Here is a 17686-nt window from a genome sequence, read left to right as displayed (position 1 = left end):
TGTTTTCCTTTAGACAAGCTCGAAGAGCTGCAGCGATCGGTCTTCTCGGCTCGAGGATGTTCACGAACCTCGACGCCAGGCCCTCATCGCGAATCACAGAGGCTGCAAATATCGGAACCGATGGCAACTCGCTGGCATTACTGATGACGTACACCGCCCCTGAGGTTTCTCCACAGACTCGCTGGATGGCCTCCCTCCAATGCCTTTCTCGTGCTTCGTTGTTGAGAGGAGCGAAGGCCCAGGATTGCGGTCTGACGAAGGCGTCGTACAGCATGTACTGCAGCAGCATCCCTCGCAAACCTCTTTTCCGTATCGGAACATCCACTTCATCATCTGAAGAACTGGAAATCGCTCGTTCGTGTTCACCCATCCCCTTCCCTTCACGCCGCACGCGCCCTGTCTGCCTTCAAACTGTGAGCGATATACTCAGGTGTCCTCAGGTCCATCGACGAACGCTGATAACAACGGACGGCCTTTTTTGACCGATTCCTTGGTCGAGCACAACGGAGGAGCGCAACCGTGACTTTCGCGCGACTTCTCCTGGTATTCTCCTCATTTAGTATCATCGCCCAACTCATAAATGGTGCGAATGAATGCGGGGGCAACCCGTAAGAGATAGGCGTCTAGGTTCGCTCGCGAGGTCGGCGAGGAACTTAAAAATTGAGTGATGCTCGTGGGGCGCCCAGCTAGGGAGCTGGCGCTGGCGTTGTTCCTTCTGATTGCCGCTTGGATACATCCGACACATCCCGCCAATACTGAAGTACGTGGTGTCACCTTGGAGAGCATATATCCAGAAGTGGGCACGGCACACAGCTTCACGTCCGTCACGTTGTATGGCGAGGGGAGGGTCCAGAACCTGCCTACTCTTGGCTGCCGATTTGGGGAAGTGGTCAGCACGTATCAGGCTCATGTTCCTGGCCAGACGATCACGTGTCTGACACCCGCTTTGGGACCCGGTTTCGTCATCGTGGGTTATGCGGTCAGGACGGGGACGAAGTACGCGCCGGTAAGGGACGACATCAGCCTCGAGAACGGGGCGAACATGTTTGAGTTTGCGCAACCATGGCGGGTCACGTCGGTGTTCCCCGACGAGACGTACGCGAGCGGGGGTCAGTTGCTGTTCATTCAGGGACAGGATATTAGACCAGAACTGAGATGTGCTTTCGTGGATAACTCTCCGACCGGTGCGACGATTCACTTTGTTTCGTCAACCCTTGTGGTGTGTGAAGCTGAGGAGTTCAAGTCAAAATCCAGTGGTGTGCTCACGCTGCAGCACAACTCACATAACTGTCCTGAAGGACAACAGATCACCGTCAAACATCGTGAGGTACCAATGATCGATTATTCAGGTTTATCTTCGGCAGCGTTCGGAGAGACGATCACGATCACCGCGACAAATCTTAATGCTGCTGCGCCAATGATGCTGTCATGGCAAGCGCGGTTAGGATGCCAGTTCGGAGGCGTCTGGGTTGCAGTATCAACGCAAAGCGCCGTGAACAAAATCAGTTGCACGATACCAGCATCCACAGCTGGGAATGTTCAGGTTGTTGTGAGTGACCTTCACTCATTTATGCCGCTACCTTTGGAGAATGATACATCCGTAGCTTTGGATGTTCCACCATCCGGCCGCTTCAAGCTAATTTTGAGAGAATCGGCACTCGTCGAGGCAATCGTACCAGCCACGGGAACGCCCAGCCTTCGAAGTAACACGAGGACTATTGATATTTATGGCCGCCACCTTTCGTCGGACATGACGTCGATTGAGAATCTATGTGCAACTTTAAAGTCGACTTATGATTACGATGTGCACCAAGGTGCAGTTCGGCTGAAATGCTCAGCACTCCTCTTTGACGGGGGGAAGATCCAAACCGGTCACGCATATAGAATCGGTTTCAATTTCGTCAGTATTTTGAGTGGCCCCGGTGACGGTCCAGGCGGGGAGATTCAGTATTTGCTGCAAAACCCTCCGCGCATACATGGGTCAACTGCGACAAGCGCATACGCAGGTGATGTTCTCATGGTAACTGGCCAAGATTTCGTGGATGTCGCGAGTCCTGTATGGTGTTTCTTCGGTGTCGCGACGCAGAGAGCGCAGATTGTGTCCTCTGCAGTCGCTCGATGCATTATGACCATAGAAGACCATGCGCGTGCGTCCTCCCTTCACCGGTCAGCTTCAGGTTTGCAAGTAATGCTGGGACTGGGCTTTTTGGAGGCTGCAGAGAGTACCTCCAACCTGATATCGATAACCTCTTGGCTGCAGCCTCATGAAGTTGCCGCTGTGATGCCAGATGTAGGATTTTCGCATGGCGGCACGCTGGTTTCATTTTCGGCCAAGGGAGGAGTCGGTACTGTTCGATTCCATCCGTTGATATCGTGCAGCTTCGGAACCATTTCGCCAGTTTCTGCTTTTGTTGCAAGCGGGGACACCATGGCTTGTACAAGTCCTGCTCTCGCTCCAGGATCGGTACTGCTAGGCACGCAAGCATCGCGCACGTCGGACACTGCTGTACTTTACAGAGTCATCGACGCAGACTCGATCATTATCACACCACAAACAGTCGTTGCATCTCTAAGTGGAGGGGTTGTAGAATTCTTGGCAACCAGTTCGCAGCCCTTATCACAGATGGGAATCGGCTGTGTCCTTCTCTCCACAGACCAGAGTCCTACAAAAGCTCGATATCAGGATGGTGGAGGCTCACGCTTTTCTTGTACATTGCCAACTACAGTTACAGGTTTCAGCACTTGGGATTTTTCAGTTTTGACATTTGCTGCCAACACCAAGCTAGCTTCCGCCACAACTCAGGGCCCATATTCAAACGTACCTGCGCCGAATCTTGATCACAGTGCCACTATGCCCTCCAAAGGGGCCTCGTTACTGCATGATGATAACCAAATCAGCATCATTGATGCAGCTCCCGTCGTTTTTGTCCAACGCCGGGCACACCTCAGCGAAGTATATCCAGGTGATGTTCTATTCATTATCTCTCGTTCAGGGGGCATGGAAGAATCCGCATCGTGTGTGATCAGCTCTGGAGGATCGCAGACAACAGCATCATTGGATTTGCAAACGATAGTACCAGCTATCGCGATCTCTTCTGCTATAACGCGTTGTGAGATGCCCACCTTGTACAATCATGGAGACAACGTGGTCAATGGCGCGGCGTTGACGATGTGTTTGTCCGGCTTATGCATCGAAAACAAACTGCAAGTGATGCAGGACAGTGCAGTGCTATTCATCGGTGAGGAACTCATTCCAAGCGTCGTGTCCCCATCCGAGGGTTCGTCATATGGCGGAACAGTGGTCAACATATCCTTGAGTGGCTCTGTTCTCAACCCTTCCAAGCCGGCAATTGGTGTTCAAATCGGGACCATTGGGCCAATTTCGTCAATCATTCTCGAGAATGGTGCGCTTCAATTTATCTCACCAGGACATATTTCAGGCAAATTTCCCGTGACTCTTGGGAGGGGGACGCCGTTGGTTGGAGATGCGGATTTCATCTATGTTCATGTTGATGCGGCTCCTTCCATCCTCGAGGGTAAAGATACTGATGCGGAGATAGCTGTCTCAAGCGCAGTGACCAAATTGGAAATTTGTCGAGACATCCCTCCTGGTGAGGTTGCCGAGTTGACGCCAGGTAGGGGGTCGTCTGATGGAGGCACTGAAGTGTTCCTTGTCATCGAAGGGAAAATTTCTCATCCTGATGACAATTGCGGTACGTTGCGAATATCATGCCGAATCGGAACGGTGTGGCCCGTGCTTGGTCAAGTCACAGATCATGGCATCAGTTGCATCACACCGGCACATGCGCCATCCAAAGTTCAGGTATCAGCACCAAAACTTGTGGATGGTCCTGGACAGCAATTCAATTATTTCATGCTCTCCCCGGTCTCTGCTGATAAAAGCATCGGAGAGACGGCGAATGATACTAATTATCACGTCACCAGCTCCCCAAAGCTTGGCACACCTGGCGCTTCAATTGATGTCACTGCGACAAAATCGTTGATGACACCTTTCGCTTGTTTATTTTCATCTCCTGTTCGAGCTCTGGCGCCACAAATCTATGCTTCGCATGCATATGTCATCTCGAGCATCATGGTTCGATGTGAAACTCCTTCAAGTATAACAGTCTCTGGCGTCTCATTCGTAGAGCAAGTAAGCATTGAAAGATCGGCTCCAAGGGTTTCGTTCAGCGCATATCGAGAGGCTCCAGAATGTTACATGAAGCAGATCAGCCCGAAAACGAGCTCCACGACCGGAGGAGTTGTCTCGAAGGTTACTGTCGAGTGTCTTTCTTCCGGATCGCTGACGAGCATTGATGCGCGCGTTGGATGTCGATATGGAACTTTAGGTCCAATCACAGCAACCATGGGTGAGGGCGGCATCCATAATATTGAATGTGCCGCTCCTGCACATGCTCCTGGACCTGTCCTGCTTGCTCTTACGACGAACTGGCGAGATGTTAATTTCGAGACATCAAGCTCAACCGACAAACAGATTGTGCAACTAGCTTACGAAGAACACAAGGGAGACACTTCGGCCAAGGCTGAACTCGAGCTGCTTCCAATGCACCGTTTTGATGCTTCTGTCCCCATGATGTCTGGCGTAGTTCCTTGGCTTGTCTGGGGAGGCAATCTTCTTCATGTCACCGGAAGAGGGTTGCCAAATGGTTACAATTCTGTCTGTATGGTTGGATCCGTACTTGTCCCGGCTCATTCGATATCGTCAGCTCTTGTTCTTTGTGATCCGTTCCCCGTTCCGATGCAAAATCGATCCTCGAACGGCATACTCGCTGGTGGTTTGCAGGAGATGTCGCTAAGTGTCGCATCTTCTGAGCATGGTCGTCTTCTCTCGCGCGGTGATGTTACTCCGCTCAATTTGCTCGTCATCTCAGAGGCACCTGTGGTCGGCGTTGATGTTCTGAACGGATGGGAACAAGGAGGTGGTCACGTCAATGTGGAGCTTGGGGGCTGGGCGCCCACGGGTCTGATGGACTGTCACTTTGGAACAGTAGTTGTGCACGGGCGCGGCGGTGGCGGAGCTGGTTGGGCAGGGCGTGCGGCGATGGGAAGGGCAGGCGAGTGGTGGTCAGAGGCGACGATTGCTACCGATGTCGAGTGTGTGACGCCTGCTCGGCAGCCAGGGAGCGTTCCTGTGGGTGTTTCGCTCGCACACTCCACATCGCCCTCGTATGGTAACATCGAATATAAGTATTTGTGACAAACGTGGGAGCGTATTTCGCTTCCCTTTCTACTAAAGGTAGAGGTAGCTACTCAGCTACTAGTAGCTAGCTAGCTAGAGTTAGGCAAAGTTGGGATATTATTGTTAGACCCCATAATAACCCCCGTCATCAAAGCCTTCGTATTCATCATAGAAGTCAGCGTACTGCGAAGCGTACCGCTCATATCGATCCCCAAATTGATCTGCATAGAAATCACTTCGGGCAGTTGTGTGTGCGCGCGACAAGTAGGAATCCTGATGATCTGCTCGCGCCTGTGCACTCTCCCACTTAGATCTCTCCGCAGGGTTTGTGAGGATACGCTGAGCCTCCCCCACGAGTTTGAATAAAATGCTGGACATGTCCGCACGTGCTTTTGCCACTGCCGCGCTTACCCCCCCTCTACCAGCTTTGTCGGGGTGGTGCACGAGAGCAAGCTGTCTATAAGCTTTCTTGATATCGGCGGCACTTGCGGATGATTTGATGCCGAGCAACTTATACCAGTTCACGGGCCGGCTATTCTTTGCACGAGCACTCACCGAAGCAAGGTTTGCACTCGCTTGCATTTCCTCGTGGCTCTCCAAAGGCATCTCCAACATCCTTTTGTACGCCGCTTCTGCTTCAGTGAGCATACCGAGCTCCGTATACAGTGTTGCCAGACGGCTGTGTGCTTTTACGAAAGTGGGCGCGATGGCAACAGCGGTACCTGCAGATGATAGCGCATCTGCGTATTTACTCATGGCTTGCTCACAGGCGCATATGTTGGACAGGAAAAGCCCCTCAAGCATTGGCGCTCCGGCAGACAGGACCAAGGCTTCTCCATATAATTTTGCCGCTTCCGAGTGCTTACTCTGCACAAAAGCTTCTCTGCCGTTGTCCTTGCATGTGTTTATTTTCGACGCATTTTGGAGCAGAATCAGCATACCTTCCGGATCAGGAAGAGATGCGAGCTCCTTGATATTTTCGTCATCGTCTGCGACAGAATCGTCTTTGTTCTCCATCGCAGCTTTGAGGGTAAGTTTGAATTCAGGGACCATCTGAAGCAGTTCTCTGACGTGTTCGCCAGCCTCCACACAAGCCGATACATTACCGAGGTCGAACTGAAGACGAACTTCGATGAACCGACGACGCGAATTCATCGCCTTCTTACCCGAAACAAGGGACAGAGCCTCCTCCAACTTGCCCGCAAGTCTCAACGCCTCCGCTTTGAGAGTGACGAGATCTGGAACTTGGGGAGCGATCACCATGATTGTTTCCAGCTCGTCCAGCATGCTTTTGGCGAGAGATGTTGCGTCGAAATCGTCGCCGCCATCACCAGTCCGCAGTGTCATCTGAATCCTTTGAAGCTCATCCCCGACAGATTTCATCGTACCCTCCAGCAAGTCAACATCCTTCAACACATTCTGCGCTTCGTTCTTTGATTGAAGCTCTGCACTATTCCGCGCAATGACGTCTGAGGCTTCCTGACGCGCCTCTGAGAAGTCACCGAGCTGAAGTAAGCAACGCGCCAGCCGAACTTGCGCTTTTGTGTGCGTGCTATCAAGTCGAAGTGCAGCGCAGCAATCCTCTGCCGCAGGCAGAGGATTGCCCTCCATGAGGTGTGCAGCCGCACGATTCGTGTGAAGACCAACCTTGACAGACTTCAGCGCATCGGTTTCAATGGCGTCAGCGGCGGCATTGATGGCCGCATCGTACCAGTGAAGCGCACCCGAGTAGTCACCGCGACGGTAGGATTCGTTGCCAACCAACCTATCCCGCTCAACCGAAGCGACCAAGATCTTCTGATTTTGTTCGCTTGCCGCATGAATATCCTCCTCAGTGGCGTCAGGGGAGAGGCCTATCTCGTCCACATGTTTCTTAGCCGCATCGAGATCACCAAGTTTAATGCAGCAGTTCGCTGCGCGGGAGAGAGCCCGTATGTTGTACGGGTTTATCTCGAGGACCAGTTCACACTCACTGAGTGCATCCCGCGTGTGACCAAGAGCCATCAAAGCAGCTGCGCGATTGGTGCGTAACGTGAGGTGACTTGGCTCCTCCAGCACGATACCGCAAGACTCGAGCTCATCTATCGCTCGCTTATAGTATGTCTCGGCATGTTGGCTGTTGCCTTGTCGATAAGCCTCATTGCCCTGCTGCCTCAGCTCATCGGCCTCAATGATGGCGCGAGCCTGTCTCTCAGCCAAGGCTTTGGCGGCGTCCTCCTCTTCCCTGCGTGTTTGCTCAACCTGTATGAGGCGTTCAGCCTCTCCAACCTCTTCCCACGCTTCGTGCGCCTGTCGCTGCATTTCCTGTTGCTCGGCCTCTGCTTTTTCGAGGGCTTCCTTTGCCTTGCGAACTTCTTCTTCTGCGGACACGAGCTTCAGCTCCAGCTCGACATGGCGGAGCTCAGCGCGTCGAAGGTTCATCTCCAGGTCAGCGTCCATCTTGCGACGCTGCTCTGCCTCTTCCTCGTCGTCGGCGTCGAGGTTGTGACTGTCGTCCATATTGGTCCCGGCGTGACTGCCGAAATCGCCATCGAGGTCGTAGCTTCGGTCCAGCATGTTGCCAACCGAGTCGCCATCGTCGAAGTCGTCGTCGCCGTCGTGCTCTGAGCTCTCGATGTCCTGCAGGTTGAGACCCGCGAGTTTCGCTGGCACGGTCATGTTCTCCTTATCGGAGTTGTGCAACTGCTCCTCGTCATCCACGGTAATACCTTGGGACATGACCTTCGTCAACGATGCCGGCGCACTCTCGTCCGGGGTCGAGGGCCCGGTTTGATGCGAGGTGCCCGTTGGTCTCTTCGACTCCGGTCCGATACCCTCCACCACGCCGCGCTTTGAGGACACGTTCAGGTCGTTAACTTTGGTCCTAATACCAACATCTTCCCCGCCCGCATCGTACACCTTGCCGCTCACGCCCGCCATGATGTCCGTAGCGAGGACCGTTGCCGTTACCGTCGATCGACTCTCGTGCCTCGAGGTCAGTAGTCAACCGAGTCACAGTTTCGGCGGAGCCAGCGCACGTCTCCCGGGAGCTATTTCCCTTCTCCTGTCCCTTCGTCGCCGCTCAAACACCTTACGCGGATCCACCGATACGCCCGTCACCGCGCACCTGCTTCGCTCCCACCTCCGCGGTGTGTTATGGCGACTTTGAAGGGCCCGCGGCTCTGAGACGAAAAACTGCTCTCTTGTTGACCGGTTGTTCTCGTTCAAATTTCGGCTGTCACGCGCCAGAAGCACGGGAGCGCTTCAGGCGGATTGGATGAGGGAGATCATCACAGTTCAGGTACGCATCACTTACAAACATTCCCCAAACGACCGCGACGATCCTGTTAGCCCTGACCGTTCGCTCCACCTCCGTCGCGATCCCCGCTCAGGTTGGCCAGTGCGGAAATCAGATCGGGTGCCGCTTCTGGGAGCTGGCGTTGAAGGAGCACGCTGCGTACAACACAAAGGCGAGATACGACGACGCCCTGAGCAGTTTCTTTCAGAACGTTGACACGCGTCATGAGCCAGCCATCAAGCTTCCCGTCGGCGATGGCAAGGGATCGATACGCGCGCTCAAGGCTCGTGCTGTGGTGGTCGACATGGAGGAGGGTGTGACGAACGAGCTTCTCTCCGGTCCGATGCGCGACGTCTTCGACACGAAGCAGTTCATAACGGGGCAGAGCGGTTCTGGGAACAACTGGGCGTGCGGTTCGCACCACTACGGACCAATGTATAGGGATACGCTTCTTGAGGCTGTCCGGCGGCAGGCGGAGGATGCGGACTCACTGCAGAGTTTTCTGTTGCTGCACTCACTGGGCGGTGGCACGGGTTCAGGGCTGGGGAGCTACATGCTCGGTGCGCTCGCAGACGAATACCCCGACGTGTACAGATTCTCGGTGTCGGTTTTCCCCTCCGAGGATGATGATGTGGTTACATCCCCATACAATGCGATGTTATCTTGCGCGGCGCTGGCGGAGCATGCGGACTGCGTCATGCCGGTGGAAAACCAGGCGCTCATGGACATCGTCACGTCGATCCAGTCCAAGTCGCTGGGGTCACAGCGCGGCAGCTCTCTGAGCGGTCTTGACAGCGGGGACGTGGGTGGGCGCGCGGGACACGGGGGTAAACCTTGGGATGGCATGAACGGTATCGCGGCGAACCTTCTGCTGAACCTTACGGCAGGCATGCGGTTCGATGGATCGCTGAACGTGGACATAAACGAGATCACGACCAACCTTGTTCCCTTCCCAAAGCTTCATTTTCTACTTTCGTCGATGTCGCCCGTGGCTGTGTCTGCCGATAGGGGGCGAAATATACCGGCGCCCAGAACCATGGATCAGATCTTTACGGAAGTTTTCGGCCGCGACAGACAACTCGCGAGTGTGGACCCTCGGCGCTCAACATACTTGGCTTGTGCGCTGATGCTGCGCGGCGGTGTGAACATATCGGACGCAAACCGCAACGTGGAAAGGCTCAGACGGGGTTTGAAGATGGCACACTGGGTCTCGGATGGGTTTAAGGTGGGACTTTGCGACCGCGCTCCAGTGGGAACGCCGTATTCGGCTCTTTGCCTGGCGAACAATTGCGCTATGCAGCGCCCACTGGATGCCATGAATGAACGCTTTGGAAAGCTTCGTAAGCGGAACGTGTACCTTCACCACTACACCGAGTACATGGACTTAGCAGACATAGACGGCGCCGCGGAGTGCATCCAAGATCTCGGAGCTGAGTACGGTCGTCTGGACATTGCCAGGGTGCCGGACACAGTTCCATCCATAGAGCCTCTGGGCATTAGGTAGAGCAGGGTTGGAAAACAATCTATTTATTTCAAATCCCGAGTGGACCGCCGCTGCTGAGCCGGTTGAGATCCTTCTCGAAGGATCCCGTCTCGACTCGTCGAGCCAAATCGTGCGTTTCGAATTCACCCTCTCGAAACATCTCCAGCACTCATCGCTCCTGTGTTCCTACGTACACCTCCGTACTCAACTCCACCTCGCCAACCCTCACAGAGCCAGAACCATCACCACCCACCCGTAATCACCCTTGGGCATAGCGGCGCGTCCACTCCACGGCCGTCTTGTCGTGCGCCGCGCGGTCGTTCAGGAACTGCTGAGCGATGTTACCCACGAGAGGATCATGCGGGTTCGCGTCAGTCAGGAGTGAGCAGATGGAGAGCAGAACCTTGGAGATGGTCAGCGCGGGGCTCCACTGGTCCTTGAGGATGTCCAGGCAGATCTGGCCGCTGCTGTTCACGTTGCAGTGGTAGATCCGAGTGCGAAACGTAACCTGCGGTGTCACGGCACGGGCGATAGACGGGTAAGTGGGCTGGAAAGAATCGGAATAGACTACGAATGAGCTTAGACAAGCCGCGGAAGACGATGGAGCTCCGATTCGGTGCGCACCTTTGGGGGCTTGAAGGGGTAGTCCGAAGGAAAGTGAATGTCGAGGAAGAAAACGCCGCCGGCGTAGGGAGAGCCTGAGGTCGCGGAGTGAGGTTAGTACGTCAGATCCGTTATGTGCATGTAGATGAGGCACAAATGTCTGTCGCTAGAGGAAGAGGATGAAGGATTGCACACGGATGACTTACCTGCGGGACCCATGATCGAGGAAACCCACTCGTACAAGTTGTCGCCCTTGGGTCCGGCGCTGCAGTTCGTCGGGGGCTCCAACGAGATCTCCGCGAGCTCTTTCTGTATGCGCTTCGCCGCCGAGCTCATAGACCCACCCTTCGACATGATCGCAGAGGTATGTTCGCCAACTACTTCACGCGGTTCCGTACCAAGCGGCAGTGGCCACCGCGGCGACCTTTTCAAAAACTTTTCAAACACCGAAACAGCTTGTACGAAATCGTCCCTTCGAAGGTAATCTTTGGTTCAGAATGCATATTGAATAATCTGTTGTCGCGTATCTAATTATGGTTAAATATTCTAACTAGTCCCCATACTGGAAGCCGCTGATATTGCGTCCTAAACTCTAGTTCTATGTTTCTACCAGTTCGATCGGGAAGACTTGCGTTCAAACGCCCCTGTGAGCTGCCCGCACGCCGCTTGAGCCACAAGACCACGCGTTGCACGAACGGAGTATGACACCCCACGCTCAGCGGCCAATACGTCGCAGAAGCGATTGACGGCAGACTTCGACGGTCTCTGGTGGTTTGCTCCAGCAACTGGATTCCAAGGAAGGAGGTTGATGTGGCATCCACGTCCAACTTTGGAGCGCAACAACTTGGCAAGCGCGCGGGCGTGGTCCTCGGAATCGTTTTCTCCTGCGAGCAAGGTATATTCGAACGTTACACGTCGCCCGGTCGCCTTTCTGTACATCCTAACCTCCTCGAGCAGCGCGTCGAGCGGGAATGCCTTAGCGGAGGGGATGAGCCTCTCTCTTAGCTCCTGGGTCGGGGCGTGCAACGAAACCGCGAGGGTGGCTTGCAATCGGTGTGCGGCGAGTTTGGATAATGCATTGGGCACACCAACCGTGGATATCGTGAAGTATCGACCGCCGATGCCAACGTCGCGGTTAAGACAGCGGTGCGCTCGGAGCACTTCCCTCAGGTTCAGGAGAGGTTCGCCCATTCCCATCATCACAACGTTCGTCGCTCGTCGTCCGAACACGTCCTCCATCGAGAGAACTTGATTCACGATCTCGTCCGACGTAAGATTGCGTCGGAAACCCTGACGGCCCGTCGCGCAGAAGGAGCACCGCATGGCACAGCCAACCTGGGAGCTTACACACACCGTGAACCGTCGCCTTCGTCCTGGGGTCTCGTCCTCCTCTTCGAGCAGTTCATCACCATCCTCGTACAGGTCATCATCTGGGTTGTTGGCGGAGCGACCTTTTGCACGCTCGACCGGAATACCTACAGCCTCGATGATGCTGCCACACCTTAGCTCGAACAGCGCCTTCCGCGTCCCGTCCTCATCAGAGACGATCTCAACCGGCTCTCGCCTACCAGTCTCGTAACCGGCATCGACGAGCGCCTGTCTGAAGCCCAACGGCAGCTGTTGCATACCTTCTATTGTGGTTTTCCTCATCTCGCCGTAGATCGCGTCGTGGATCTGCTGGCCCCTCCACTGCGGAAGAGCAAACTCGGCTGAAAGCTCTCTTAGTTCGTCCAATCCCAAGCCGAGGAGGGTCCGCTGGCTGGAGGCCGCAGAAGAGGCCAATCTGTCCCCTTTGACCCGCTCGCGTGCAAGATCGAGCAATACTCGCCGTGTTCCGCATCTTCGAAACAGCGAAATCGCCCCCGCAGCCATCCCTAGAGCTAGACTATGTAAAGAGCAGCCCTCTCTCGGCCTTGAAGTCGAAACCATTTTCCGGCTGTCTGCTCAGAGGACTGCAGAAAATAACCGCCGCCGCCAGAAATCCCACGGAGCACTCTGCAACGCGCAGAGTGCGGCAGGACCATGGCCAAGGAGAACAAAAGAAAGCCTAAGACCCCGAAGAGCGCAAGGGCGAAGCAGAAGCCAGCGGAGGCTGCAACGGCTGTCGCCACGGACGGAGTCGCCAAGAAGAAGAAGAAGGTTCGGGTGCCAAAGACGCCGAAGGGCAAGGCCGCACAGTCGCCGGCGGGGAAGGGAAAAGGAAAGGGAGACAAGGACAAGGACGCGTCGGAGAAGTGGAAGCATGGAGACTGGGCGTGTGCGAAATGTGGCGCGCACAACTTTCGCGGCAAAGACACCTGTTTCCGATGCAAGTACCCGAAGGCAAACTCCGTGAAGGCTGCGAGCGCGGAGACGGCCCAACAATATTTGCAATCTTTCACATCAAAGATGGATTCGGTACAGCACCTCTGGCTGGCAAAGAACGTGTACGGACGGGACGTCAACGACGCGTGCTTTGATCTCTTCGCATCTTATGTCAGAAAGGTGGATAATAAGTCCAAGCTGCAGCTGCTGACGGGTGCACAAAAAGCTGTGGAGCGCGCGAGTAAGATTGTCGAAGCGCTCAAGGACACGCCAACGGAGGTTGAGGAAAACGGCGACACGCGAAAGAAAGCGAAGGGCATGAAGCGCAAGGGAGAAGAGAAGGGAGTGAAAAAGGCGGAGAAGGAAAAGCCGAAAAAGAAATCAAAAGTGGAGAAGGCTGAGGATAAACCCAAGGACGACAAGAAAGCCGCGAAGAAGGAGAAGAAAGAGAAGAAGAAGAAGTGACTTAGTTGGCCCGTGGAAATGAAATCCGTCAACAAATCTGTTGCTTGCTCGTTTAGCGCCCTTCCCTGGACATCGTCCTCTCACAGGTCGTCGGGGTTGACCGAAGACTGGAACCGAAACTCCTCGGTCGCGTTCACGACCGACTTGAATTTGAACTCTTCGGTCGCGTCCACGATCGGCTTGAACTGGAAGTCCTCAGTTTCCTCAGGAACACCGCCTGTGCTGCCCCGTCCCACTGTCACCCCGGTGAACTCAACCGCGTCCATACTAGCACCACCAAAGCTCATCCGCTTTCGCACATCAGCTGTGACCGAGGCAGATCCTGGAGCCGAGTTGGAAACGTCCCCGAAAGGGCTACGGCCGACGCTCATCCCGGTGTTTCCACCCGACGCGTGCAGCAAAGACTCGGCTCTGCGCCTAGCCTCCCTGCAGGTTGTGATGAGCTCAGAGAGGGGCACGTCAGGGGGAGCACCCGACGGGGTATCACCTTCGCCTCGATTGCTCTCGGTTGTCTTCTCAAACGTGCCGTCGCTGGAAATCGAATCGCGTGCTGAACCGGAGTCGTCTTCCGGGCTGAGTTCAGCATCCTCAACGGGCGGTTGAATGACTCCGTCCATCACGGCCTTGTGAAGGCGGTTTGTCTCGGCATTGAGTTCAGCCGTCTTCGCCTTGAGCTCATCCTTGGCCTCGATGTCATCTTGGAGCTCAAGCAATTTAATGTCCTTATCCAGGAGATACATGGAATAGAAGGGGCAGCGCTTGTGGCTCTTCTGATGACCCTCCACCCGCTTGCTGAACATTTGGGTGCAGACTGTGCACGCCGGACCTTTCTTAACAGCATCTTTTGCTTCTTTGGCCAAGACGCGGCGGACTCGGCCGCCGATAACCGCGGGTGTCTGACAGTCTTCGTTCCACTCGGGGTCATCGTGCTCAGCGAGATCCACCTCGTCTTCCGACTCTGATTCCGAGGTCTCGGCGTATTCGATGGTGGACACCTTCTTTTTGGGCTCAGGTTTTTCCTCCTGAGCCTCTTCAGGTGAACCGCTGAGGCTAGAAGGGCCAACAGCCTGCCAAGGAGGACGCACGAACTTCTTGGGTTTCTTCTTCGCGGATTTGAGCTGACGAAGCACGGCATCGGCCTCTTCCACAACCCCCGAAGCCCCGGAGGCCCCCGAGGGAAGCGAACCCGGATCAGTTTTGCGTCGCGCGTTAGTTGCGGTGTTGAACATGATGGTGAGCAGAGATCGTGCCTCGCCGAGGGACCTGACGCGGGACCATCTTTTCATGCCACCGCGAACCTCCTCGCGCTCCTCTGATTGATACACGCGCTCCTGAAGCATCGCGATCTGCTCTGTAACAGCGCGCATTTCCTCCTCGACGGCTTCGTCCACCGATCCACCAGGGGTGAGCGCATGACCTGGGGTACGCTCAAAAGCAGACTTACCAGGAGAGGCGAGGTGGGGAAACCGTCTGCCGAGTGCAGCGCGACGAGCCAGGGACTCCTCCAGCGCGTGTCTCAGCTCTGCTTGCTCTATCGCAGCAGAAATCTCAGACTCAAGCCACGCTTTCCGTGCGTTGAGGCCAAGGCCAGTGCCCGGACCACCTTTTCCTGGTCCAGGGATGGGGGCAACCTCAACCGCAGGCGCGACAGCTGAAGCCAACTGCGCAGCAACCACCGGAGCGGCCACAGGGGGAGCTGATGCCGTAGCTCCGGGTTTCTTCCTGAGGTTCGCCTTTGCCGCGGCCTGCAGAGCACGAAGCTGGTCTCGCGCGTTCGCAGCCTCCTCAGTCTTGCGGCGGAGCACAGCAGCCTGTCTATCAACCGCAGCCTGAGCCTTCTGCGCAGCAATGGCGTGACGGCGTCCTTCCTTCCTCGCAGCCTCGAGCGCGCGTTCCGCCTCCCTCTGCTTTGAGATTCCATCCTTGGCAGCCTGTTCCATGCGTCGCACAAGCTCAACTCGCGCGGCACGGAGGCGCTGGATATCAGCCTGCAGCGTCTTTGCCGCTTGGTCACTCTTTTCCCTCAGCCTCTGTGCCTCCTTGTGCTTCGCTGCAAGCTTATGCAACTCCTTGAGGCGTTTCTCCAGCTCCTGCAGTCTTGCCCTGTTCTTTGCTTCAACCTCCTTGCGCACATCATCGCCCTGCTTGGCGGCAGCAGCGAGTGCATCGAGGAGCTTATCGCGCTCAGCTGCTAGCTCGGACTTCTCAGACTCGAGCGACTTCAGCAGCCTGCCGTACTTTTCCCTGAGTTCCTCCACTACCTGTTGCTCGGGGCTGCCCAGGGTGGGTGCGCTGTCACCGCGTGCCATAGTGGCGGCGTCGACTTCGTCCTGCAGCTTCTGAGCCGCGGACGACATGGCGCGCATGCGAGCCTCCTTTGCCTGCAGTGTGCGCTCGACAGTGGCAAGCTCGGCGTGGAGCTCGTCATTCTCGAGGTCCTCGTCAATTTCGAGGGGTTCTTCCTCATCCTCGAGGTCCTCGTGTTCTTCCTCGAAGTCGAGAGCGTTGTCGTCGAGGTCGTAGTTTGCCGCGGGGTCCTCGCCATATGGATCTGCACGTCCCTCCTGAAACGCCTTTAGTTGGTGGCGCAGCCTGCTCTGCTCAGATCGAAGGAGGGCAATGGTGCTGAGATAGCTCCTTATGACGTTAGAGCCACCCTCGTCCTGTTCCGGATTCATACCTGAATCCTCAATCTTGAGAGCCAGGCGATCTCGCTCGACCGTTGCCGCAAGCTCAGCAGCCTGTGCGGCTGCAGCGGTCTCCTCAGCTGCTACCAAATCTGCGCGGAGCCTGGCTGCCTCCGCCTCCGCAATCATGGCACGAGCTTCCATCGCCTCGAGTTTCGTCGAATCCACGAAGCCGTTAGTGTCACTGCTACTGCTGAAGCCACTCACACCATTGAGCTTGAGGTGCGCCACTTCAGCACGTGCAGTGGCCAGCATGCGTCGAAGCTTCGCCACCTGCTGAGACGCATTCTCGTCAAAGGTTACCGTGGGCTTGTTCATGATATTTCTCGCTCTGTTGGCATACTTTAGCGTGTTGAGGGTCTCATCCAAGTTTGCATCCGCAGGCGAGATGCAGGCTACCATCACTGTGCGAGAGTTACCTCCGAGCGAGTCCTGCAGCAGCCGGGTGAGTTTTGAGTCACGATATGGGACGTGACCACCTGCCATGCGTCGCTTATCATCCCCGAGAGCGCTGATGACGTTACCCAAAGCCAGCAGACCCTTGTTGATCTGGATACCCTCCTTCAGCCTCTGACCTTCGGCTTTTGTGCGCTTCGCCCTCTCGGAGCCGGCGAGGTCGACCAGGTGGATCTTTGCGCGGGTCACATCTGCTGGGTCAGCACCCTTTCGCTCAACATGGATGGTGAAGATGGCGTGCGAGCGCGAAGACCTATGATTCATCCCCGTCGCCGCGGTGGCTCGGCTCTGCGATCCACTGGCCAGCGCGCCGGCCATCTTCTCGAGGGTGTTTACCGGCAGTTCCTTGACACCCATGAGGACTACGCCGCCCGTGGCGCCGGGTGCATCGCGGATGGACACGTTCTGGTTGTTACTACCCAGCAGATCTCTGATGTCCTCCTTGTGGATCTCGATGAACGACACTTTCAGATTCACCGTGACGTCGTCCGAGAGCGCCGCGATGTTTGAGAAGAGTGCATTCATGACGCGAGGGATGACACCCTCGGTTGCGCCGCCCGGCTCGTATGCTGTTCCCATGGTGTGCGTCTTGCCTGAACCGGTTTGGCCGTACGCCAGCACCGTGGCGTTGTACCCGGAGAGCAGCCCGTTCACGAGGGGCTCTACGCACTGCTCGAATAGCCTCTTCTCGGTGGGTCCATCGCACTCGGTTCCGGGGTGATAGACGTGGTCGTAGGTGAACTTGTGGTCCGACACGAGCGTAACGGAAGGCTCGGTAGCACTGGGAAACACGCAGGCCTGGCACCCATCCACGAGCTCAGGACCAACCAAGGGACGCATCATGAGCGCAACGGTGACCGGAAGTTCTTTCTCCTCCTCCATCGCGTGAGAGATGGCGTCATCCATCTCGGCGAGCGCAGCACCCACCGCAGTGTCTTCGTCCGCACCCATCTGAAGGAGGGGGAAGAAACAAAAGTTGGTGAGGTGACGGGGAGAAGGATGGTGGCACGGCGCACCCGGGCGGCAGAATGAATTGGGCAGCACGCACCGTTCGCTTGACTGAAAAACGACCCCTTGGTGACCTGCCTGAGACGCGCAGCAGGGAGTGTCGCTATGGCCAGATCGCAATCTCGAAACCCAGATTCATCGGCCTTTTCCCACCCACAGCTCCCAACGACTCTCAAAAAACTGGGGAAAAGAGGCGTTACTCC

General features: G+C 55.8%; 7 protein-coding genes across 7 annotated transcripts; 3 read left to right on the top strand and 4 right to left on the bottom strand.

Annotated features, from left to right (window-relative positions):
- Positions 1–667: 667 nt before the first annotated feature.
- Positions 668–5343, top strand: MICPUN_58682 (predicted protein; the record flags this gene model as incomplete). The annotated part of the gene is made up of 1 exon (XM_002502513.1): positions 668–5343. The coding sequence occupies one exon, from the start codon at positions 668–670 to the stop codon at positions 5216–5218; it is 4551 nt and encodes a 1516-aa protein (XP_002502559.1). The 3' UTR covers positions 5219–5343.
- On the bottom strand, positions 5324–8119 carry MICPUN_58681 (predicted protein; the record flags this gene model as incomplete). The annotated part of the gene is made up of 1 exon (XM_002502137.1): positions 5324–8119. One exon carries the CDS (start codon positions 8117–8119, stop codon positions 5324–5326), a length of 2796 nt encoding a protein of 931 aa, XP_002502183.1.
- Positions 8120–8456: 337 nt separating this feature from the next.
- MICPUN_58680 (predicted protein) lies at positions 8457–9981 on the top strand (the record flags this gene model as incomplete). The annotated part of the gene is made up of 2 exons (XM_002502512.1): positions 8457–8480; positions 8572–9981. The coding sequence occupies 2 exons, from the start codon at positions 8457–8459 to the stop codon at positions 9979–9981; spliced, it is 1434 nt and encodes a 477-aa protein (XP_002502558.1).
- A 238-nt stretch (positions 9982–10219) lies between these two features.
- MICPUN_81538 (predicted protein) lies at positions 10220–10899 on the bottom strand (the record flags this gene model as incomplete). The annotated part of the gene is made up of 3 exons (XM_002502136.1): positions 10220–10468; positions 10585–10658; positions 10770–10899. 3 exons carry the CDS (start codon positions 10897–10899, stop codon positions 10220–10222), a joined length of 453 nt encoding a protein of 150 aa, XP_002502182.1.
- Positions 10900–11169: 270 nt separating this feature from the next.
- MICPUN_82264 (predicted protein) lies at positions 11170–12435 on the bottom strand (the record flags this gene model as incomplete). The annotated part of the gene is made up of 2 exons (XM_002502135.1): positions 11170–11936; positions 12015–12435. The coding sequence occupies 2 exons, from the start codon at positions 12433–12435 to the stop codon at positions 11170–11172; spliced, it is 1188 nt and encodes a 395-aa protein (XP_002502181.1).
- Positions 12436–12585: 150 nt separating this feature from the next.
- MICPUN_58678 (predicted protein) lies at positions 12586–13332 on the top strand (the record flags this gene model as incomplete). Its single annotated transcript, XM_002502511.1, has 1 exon — positions 12586–13332. One exon carries the CDS (start codon positions 12586–12588, stop codon positions 13330–13332), a length of 747 nt encoding a protein of 248 aa, XP_002502557.1.
- Positions 13333–13412: 80 nt separating this feature from the next.
- On the bottom strand, positions 13413–17426 carry MICPUN_113650 (kinesin; the record flags this gene model as incomplete). The annotated part of the gene is made up of 1 exon (XM_002502134.1): positions 13413–17426. One exon carries the CDS (start codon positions 17424–17426, stop codon positions 13413–13415), a length of 4014 nt encoding a protein of 1337 aa, XP_002502180.1.
- Positions 17427–17686: the final 260 nt, after the last annotated feature.

This window comes from Micromonas commoda, chromosome 5, assembly GCF_000090985.2.
Source record: "Micromonas commoda chromosome 5, complete sequence".
Lineage (NCBI taxonomy): Eukaryota > Viridiplantae > Chlorophyta > Mamiellophyceae > Mamiellales > Mamiellaceae > Micromonas > Micromonas commoda.
Note: the sequence above shows the minus strand (reverse complement) of the source record. Positions and strands in the feature narration are given on the sequence as shown.